The following is an 8,313-nucleotide window of genomic DNA, read 5'->3' as shown; positions in this document are numbered from 1 at the left end:
TCAGCACCATGGACAGAGCTGGTGGGTTTCCACAGGACCCAGTCCTGTGTGAGGCTGTCTGTCGCTCACACAGACATGCCAACACCTCCCCCTTCTCATGTCATTCTGCTCTTAAGCCCTGCAGTTCCTGCTGGAGAGATTAGATGCGTGGCAGACCAAACCCAAACCCCAAAACTGTGACACAAACTCAGAGTGGTGAGCCCGTTATGCTGCCAAAACCAGGACTAAACTTAATCCCTGCTCAAGAAACCAGCCAATAATATTACGCATGAATAAACATAGGCTCTGTTATTAATATTACACATGAATAAATATGAGCTCTGTTCATGTAAAAGGTCTGTAAACTCCTATAGGAATAACATACACTACAGCAAAAAATGTCCTGTAACACTGGTGTGTAAATTTAATACTAACATGCGCATACATGGCATGTCATATTGACTAATAAAGAATACACAGTGGAGGCTGAATGGTCCAGGGTGTTGGGCGGGGAGGTTGTGACACTCACCTGCTGTTTTTACGGGGCAGAGGAAGGTCCTTCTTTGCAAAAGCAGCAGGTAGATGAGGGAAGAGAGGAAAAAGAGAGAGAGAAAAGAAAAGAAAGATCAGGTAGGCACTGGACACACAGTTTACACTATCAGAGACGTCCCTCGCACTGGACACACCGTTTACACTGTCAGAGACGTCCCTCGCACTGGACACACCGTTTACACTGTCAGAGACGTCCCTCGCACTGGACACACCGTTTACACTGTCAGAGACGTCCCTCGCACTGGACACACCGTTTACACTGCCAGAGACGTCCCTCGCACTGGACACACCGTTTACACTGTCAGAGACGTCCCTCGCACTGGACACACAGTTTACACTGTCAGAGACGTCCCTCGCACTGGACACACCGTTTACACTGTCAGAGACGTCCCTCGCACTGGACACACCGTTTACACTGTCAGAGACGTCCCTCGCACTGGACACACCGTTTACACTGTCAGAGACGTCCCTCGCACTGGACACACCGTTTACACTGTCAGAGACGTCCCTCGCACTGGACACACAGTTTACACTGTCAGAGACGTCCCTCGCACTGGACACACAGTTTGCACTGTCAAGAGATGTCCCTCGCACTGGACACACAGTTTACACTGTCAGAGAAGTCCCTCGCACTGGACACAGTTTACACTGCCAGAGGAGTCCCTTGCACTGTATAGAGTTTACACTGCCAGAGACGTCCCTCGCACTGTACACACAGTTTACACTGCCAGAGACGTCCCTCGCACTGGACACACAGTTTACACTGTCAGAGACGTCCCTCGCACTGGACACACAGTTTACACTGTCAGAGAAGTCCCTCGCACTGGACACACAGTTTACACTGTCAGAGAAGTCCCTCGCACTGGACACAGTTTACACTGCCAGAGGAGTCCCTTGCACTGTATAGAGTTTACACTGCCAGAGACGTCCCTTGCACTGTACAGATATTTACACTTTCAGAGACGTCCCTCGCACTGTACACACAGTTTACACTGCCAGAGACGTCCCTCGCACTGTACACACAGTTTACACTGCCAGAGATGTCCCTCGCACTGGACACACAGTTTACACTGTCAGAGACGTCCCTCGCACTGGACACACAGTTTACACTGTCAGAGAAGTCCCTCACACTGAACACACAGTTTACACTGTCAGAGAAGTCCCTCGCACTGGACACAGTTTACACTGCCAGAGGAGTCCCTTGCACTGTATAGAGTTTACACTGCCAGAGACGTCCCTTGCACTGTACACAGTTTACACTGTCAGAGACGTCCCTCGCACTGTACACAGTTTACACTGTCAGACGTCCCTCGCACTGTACAGTTTACAGTGTCAAAGACGTCCCTCGCACTGTACAGATATTTACACTTTCAGAGACGTCCCTCGCACTGTACACAGTTTACACTGCCAGAGACGTCCCTCGCACTGGACACAGTTTACACTGTCAGAGACGTCCCTCACACTGGACACACTGTACATACAGTTCCTCTCACTGTACATACATCCCTCCCACTGTACATACTGTACACACAGTTTCCACTGGAGATGTCCCTGTGACTATGTGTGTGTGTGTGTGTGTGTGTGTGTGTGTGTGTGTGTATGTAAATTCATGCCAGTGTTTTGCTGTCTCTGTAGATTACTGCCTCCACTGGGCCCTGTAGCTCCTAACAAGACTCATTATTCTGGAAGAACATTAAACAAGATCCCTCAGGATACAGACAGAGAGAGAGAGGGAAAGTGAGAGGGAGAGAGAGAGGGGGGAGGGAGATAGAGGGAGAGAGGGAGACAAAGGGGGAGAGAAAGAGAGAGATGGAGAGGGAGAGAGAGAGGGAGAGACAAACAGGGAGAGAGGAAGAGAGAGAGCGAGACATAAATATTCTCTGCTAGAAGAACACGTTTTCTTTTCATGCTCATTCTATTGTCTGTCTGGTTGTGTGTGTGGGGGGGGGTGCGCGCATTTATCGTTTTGTCATTGTGTCTGAATACTGAGACCCTATTATTCTTCCCTTCTCCTCTAAGACAAACAGATTTGGGACACCATGCACCATCAGTCCCAGTCCTGGGCCTGTTTATGGGGTCAGACTAGTCAGCTTCTCCCTGACTGGTCTGACTGGGGCTGTGTACAGAGTCACACTGGTCCAGCTTCTGACTCTCTCTCTCTCTCTCTCTCTCTCTCTCTCTCTCTCTCTCTCTCTCTCTCTCTCTCTCACTTACTCTCTTTCTCTCTGGCCAGCCATTGATAAATTCCATTAGCATTGATTGCCAGGCATTGCTAATCAATAAAGCTGTTTGGTTAACCTTGCTCCAAAAGCTGCTTATGGGTGCATCTGGGACTGAATGATCCAGTTCAGTTTCTGGAACTGAGGGGTTTTGACCATAAGATTCAGTTGTGCCTCTATGATTTGGTGATCTATGTAAAAGACAGAGAAGAGAAGGATCTTATTTCAGTACCATGGACAGAGACCATGTCTATCACTATATTCATGTCTATACATGTTACAGAAGGCAAAATCTGGACCTGAATCAGCTCTCTTAGTCTAAAGCTTGACAGACATAGACTCATGTGGAAAAAAAGAAGAACCTACTGCTGGTCCATAAAGTTTAGTTCTCCTCTGTTCTCATCTACTGGTTCCTCTGTGACTCATTCTCAGCTCTGAGATGTTTAATTATAGCTCCTCCATGAGTCTCTTCTCTCTGTTCTGCTCTGCTCCCACTGGCCTAAAGTGGTGTGTGTGTGCGTGTGCGTACATTTATCATGAAAAGTGACCCTGAAATGGGCGATCAAACATCAGAGCAGAGGCAGTGTGAGGCACATACCTCTTAAACAAATCTCTTACAGTCTTTCTTAAATGCACATTTTGAAAAACAATAGAGGTGATCAAGGTCTGTGGAAATCTGTGCAAAGTCTTTCAAGGTCTGTGGAAATCTGGAAAATATAACTTAAATCGATGTGTCTTCCTTAGCATATGGTGACACTATTTTAAAAACAGCAACTATTGTTCAACTTACACTAAAAGCATTGCTTGGTCAAATGTGAATTACTTTTCTTTTTCAAAGATTTAATTTAAAGTGAGCCAATAACTCCGTCCTCTACAGTGTGCTTGCTAACCATGTTCCTGTGGTGAGTGACAGGTGACTCCGCCTACACTGGCACATCGCTTTGGGACTTCCTCTGCTGCTAGGACAATCATTAAGACACAGAACCCACCTGATGTCACGCGTCAGTGACATCACAGTCACAGTCACTCCTCGGTGACATCACAGTCACGGTCACTTCTCAGTGACATCACAGTCGCGGTCACTCCTCAGTGACATCACAGTCGCGGTCACTCCTCAGTGACATCACAGTCGCGGTCACTCCTCAGTGACATAGTCAGGTGATCCCCCCCCCCACCAAGCTTATTCTCTCTCTCCCGCTCCCTCTTTCTCTCTCCTCTCTATGGTCGGAGTTTGACAGCACAACGATGTCTTCTGATACTCTTAGTGTGCTGAGAGAGACCAGGATAGCTCTCAAACCCGCGCCCCACAAGCTAAGCACACCTGCCTAAGGTTTGTACTTGCGTGTCGCACTGGTCTTTTTTAAGAATTCTCACAACAATTCTAGAGTGGCTATTAAATGGTAGAATTGGGAATTCTGGGAATAATGGGAACATGTTGAATGCTGTTTGAAGCTAAGTCGTTTCGACTCTGCTATCAGGGATTTGAACCCGTGCACAAGCTGACTGCGGATAAGGATGTTTATGCTCGCTAATTACACTCTTAAGACTGAAAGAAAAGGTAATACTCCTACATTCACAAAGAGTTGCGTCACAGTGAGCTACGGAACAGATCCATGTGGGAAGAACGCTGCCCGCTAGGGAACACTAAGGCTCCACATTTCCAGTTCTGGAGGGCCATTGCAGCACGGCCCAGTTTAGTACTTAATCTGCATATTACACAGCAGTTGCAGCTGATTGATTAATTATTCCAATCCACAGTGGAGCGAGGAAAACACCCCGGAGTGCTGGGAGCCTCTCCGACTGGAACACAGTTTTGTGTTTTGGAGACAGTACTCTTTCCAGCATGTGTCCAGACCCTGTGGTGAAATTCTTTCTGAGCAAGAAGGGGAGAGACATCGGGCCATGGTCATCGCGCTGATATGAGCATCCTGTCTCACGGCAGAAACATCCAGAACTTAACTCTGAATTGGATGTGGACAGGCTGGCTGATAAGGGTTAAGACCAGGATTAACTGGAACTTATACTCACTGAGAGAGACACAGTGAGAGAGAGAAAGACATTGAGAGTGAGACAGTGAAGAGAGAGACAGTGAAGGGAAAGATCAGTGACGCACACAGGAAGAAAGCAAAAATTAAAATGAGGAGACGCAAACATGCAGAAGGAGTGAGCAAAGAAAGGAGACACACTTCCCACTCGAGATTGAAATCAGTGATGTCTGGCTGGATAGAATCTACAGTGTCCCAGCAATTTTTTAAAAACCCACACCAGCTCAAAATAGCCACCGCTGGCGTTGTGCCAGTCACGGGCGTCATGCCCGTTGCAGTCACGCATCTGTATGAGAAAGGGTTTGATTGATTAGCCAATCAGCTGCGACAGAGGGACGGGCGGCGCCAGCAGAGTGGCATGAGAAGCAGACGCAGGCGGCGGTGGAAATGACCAGAGGGCTGTCTACCACAGCCCTGCGGTTTATCACCACACAGCCTGACCCCAACATCTCCCAGGGGTCACATCAGGGCTTTGCTTGGTCTTTTAGTCAATCAAGCATAAATAAGATTTGGTCAAACTAATGAAGGACAACCTTTACCAATGCGGAAATGAAGTATTCGCAATTGTGTTTTTCTTTTGTGTGCACTGCAAGAACGTGTAGCACTGTAACTACAAAATGATTTTTTTTTTTTTGGTCCACATGACAGCCTCTCAGAAGCTCTTCGGGTCGTTATCTGCTCAAGCACAAGATGTCAGGACACCGTGAGGATGCCTGAATGCTTTAGGCATTGTTGTGCCAATGGTCCTCATAATGACACTCCTCCTGGTCCTTGTGTAGAGAAACACTTCAGCCCAGCTGACAGGTGAGGGCGTTAATTACACTGGAGCAGACACAGGCTCATCTACCCATAATGCCTCTGTCCAGTTCTCTGTGGCACCATAAAGCAATAAATTATGGACGTGACCTCTGACCTTTGGTCTCCAGAGACTGCCATATGCCAGCAACAGAGGAGCAACCTGCCAGGGGGTGTAGCCAGGCTCTTCACTGCAGTGTGTGTGTGTGTGTGTGTGTGTGTGTGTGTGTGTGTGTGTGTGGTAGTCGGGGGGGGGGGGGGGGGGGGGGGGGGGTGTCTGTGCATGTGTGTCAGATGGAGAGGAGAGACCCAAGGGACACAACAAACCGTTAGAGGACAATTATTTTCGCGTCAAGCCAACAACCTTTCCCCTGTGTCTACAACACACACACAGAATCCTAAAGACACACACAGACACATAATCCTAACAACCATTTGTAAAACAGCATGGCTCTCTGCTCACAGGTATATACAGACAGCAAACCCAAACACACACACACACTCCCGTCTTGTTGTAAAATTCTGAATGAATCTGAAAATCAACGTGCCTACTGCTGTCTGCTGTGTGTGACAGAGTAATACCCTTTGTCTTCCTGAGAGTGGGAAAACAGACAGCCACGGGTCCTTTCAAAAGGATGCCTGTTCCACGCTCTTATCTTAAAAATATAGATTATAGATAGTCTGCGACCCAAGGTTTTTTTTTAAAGCAGAACCTCTGTTGAAAGCCTGCCATCGCCCAGGGCCAAGCTCTGTTCACGCCCGGGTAATAAGACGCAAAACTCCTACATGTTACCGCAAAAACGCGGAAGGTTTCCAGTTTCTCTTCTGTACTCGTACGTCGCATATCCTCCCGTGGCGATTCCTCGGCGACATGTCCACACATGCTTCGAACTGATATTCCGTGAGCCCGCACATCGTGACATGCGCGCACGAAAAAGCTCGTGCTGTAAACACGAGACGCGCGGGGTCAGACGCCGAATGATTACAATCTCACCTGCAGCCTGCGGCGCCGAATAATCCCGGTATCGTCCATTCTTGTAGTGTCGAAGGTCCCGGTACGCCTGTCCCGTCACGGAACGATCTTCCGTGTTTACTCTGCCTCGCAGGGGCTGTTCATGAACCGGGCCGCCGCTCGTAAAGACCAAGCGGGGAGCACTCAGTCCAGAACCCCGCCGAAGTCGACCGGAGACCCGCGGAACGCTGAATGCATCACACAAAGATCAGCTTTGCGGAGGTAAATTGTCCCATCACCGCGGGTCGTCCTTAAAAGGTCCGCTAATGCTCGTGAAAAGCGCAGACGTACCGCTACCGCCCATATTCCAGCAGTCGACGTCGAAACGTAATGCGCCTTTCGGTAAAGGCGGCGAGGTGTGACCTACGTACTGTCCCAGACAGACAACGACACCATCACGGCTGAGCAATCGTTTCCGTCTCGTTCTTCCAGTCGGCCGTTAACTAAGAACACGGCGCTTTGGGAACAACCAAAGCCAACTCATAAACGTGACGGGGAGGGTGGGAAAATGAGAACACAGCAGTTCTGCAACGGAAAAAAAAACCCACGACCGACCGCCCCGCTTCAAAATAACCGTCACGTCCTCAAAAAGTGCGAGACATCGGCTCGGAGACGGAAGACTCCCGTTCCGCTCTGCAAAACGTCCAGAAATGCGAGACGCCTGCAATGCAAACGTGCGTCGTAACGGCGCGCACAGACTCCGCGGACACAATCCCAAGTGTGCGTTCGCCGTTCGTCCGTGCTCGGCTAACCCCTGCCTCGAGCTCATCGGTGGCGTTTAACGGTGCTGCTGATTCGCCAAAGTCCACGCGCTCCTTTTATGCTCGAGGGAAGCGACCGAGCCACAGCCTACGTAACGGGTGTGTGTGCGCGTACGCGTCTCGCGCTCTATTCGCGCCACGGAGGTCTGTCGTTCCTCCAACCCGTCTGACCCTCCTCCGGGTCGCTTTTATTTAGCACTCGGGCGGCTGGCCGCGTGGCGTCGTCACGTTTGCTCGCTTTGACAGGTGACCCTTTAAGACCGTGAAACAGTTTTACCAAGATTAACGCGTGTGTGTTGGATAGAGCAGGCGTGCATGAATGCAGAATGTGTGCAGCGATATACAGACGTCTCCCCTTACATCGGTGTGTCTTAACTGGCCATAAAGTTATTAAATAGGGCAATGTACAGAGACACACACACGCACTCCTGTGGTCGTCTGTGACGATGAAGGAAAAAGGGTTTGGGAAAAGCAACACTGGAAACACAAGGGTTAGTCACGAGGACACCTCCCTCTTTAGGGGAATGCGTGCGGAATGGACGGAACGAGTTCGTACGAGCTAGCGCGCTCCAGAATTGCGACTTTCTCCGTGTGTGTGTGTTTCCATGCAGCATATGGTGTGTTCATCCACACTCTTTTACACGTGTTATATCATCCCAGCGCACGGGCCGGTCGATGAAGCTGAGTTATACACAGCGACCAAAGGCGTCGTCATGTTCACACATGGTCCGGTGAGTCACAGGCAAGAAGAGACAACGACGCACTAAAGCTGTCGCCCCAACACGCTAGAAATGAAATATTATCCAGCACTACACGGTTGTGTTTATTAAAATACCATTAAAATACCAAAAACAGGCAATACCGTCCTTATTCTAATGCAGTTAAATATTTATTAAAGCTTTTATAATGTTACTTTTTTCTCGTTTACTAGGGTGAGGTTGGTTTAGTAC

General features: G+C 49.1%; 1 protein-coding gene across 1 annotated transcript in view; it reads right to left on the bottom strand.

Moving 5' to 3' along the window:
- Positions 1 to 7,589, bottom strand: part of mast1b (microtubule associated serine/threonine kinase 1b) — a 39,671-nt gene extending 32,082 nt beyond the window's left edge. Inside the window, exons 1-2 of the mRNA XM_081716605.1 lie at positions 6,585 to 7,589; positions 509 to 540 (exon numbers count right to left, since the gene is read on the bottom strand). Coding sequence (XP_081572731.1) covers positions 509 to 540; positions 6,585 to 6,623 — 71 coding nt within the window. The 5' untranslated portion in view covers positions 6,624 to 7,589. The remainder of the gene's footprint in view (positions 1 to 508; positions 541 to 6,584) is intronic.
- Positions 7,590 to 8,313: the final 724 nt, after the last annotated feature.

Source organism: Electrophorus electricus, chromosome 6 (assembly GCF_041902795.1).
Source record: "Electrophorus electricus isolate QZ-2024a chromosome 6, ASM4190279v1, whole genome shotgun sequence".
Classification (NCBI taxonomy): domain Eukaryota; kingdom Metazoa; phylum Chordata; class Actinopteri; order Gymnotiformes; family Gymnotidae; genus Electrophorus; species Electrophorus electricus.
Note: the sequence above shows the minus strand (reverse complement) of the source record. Positions and strands in the feature narration are given on the sequence as shown.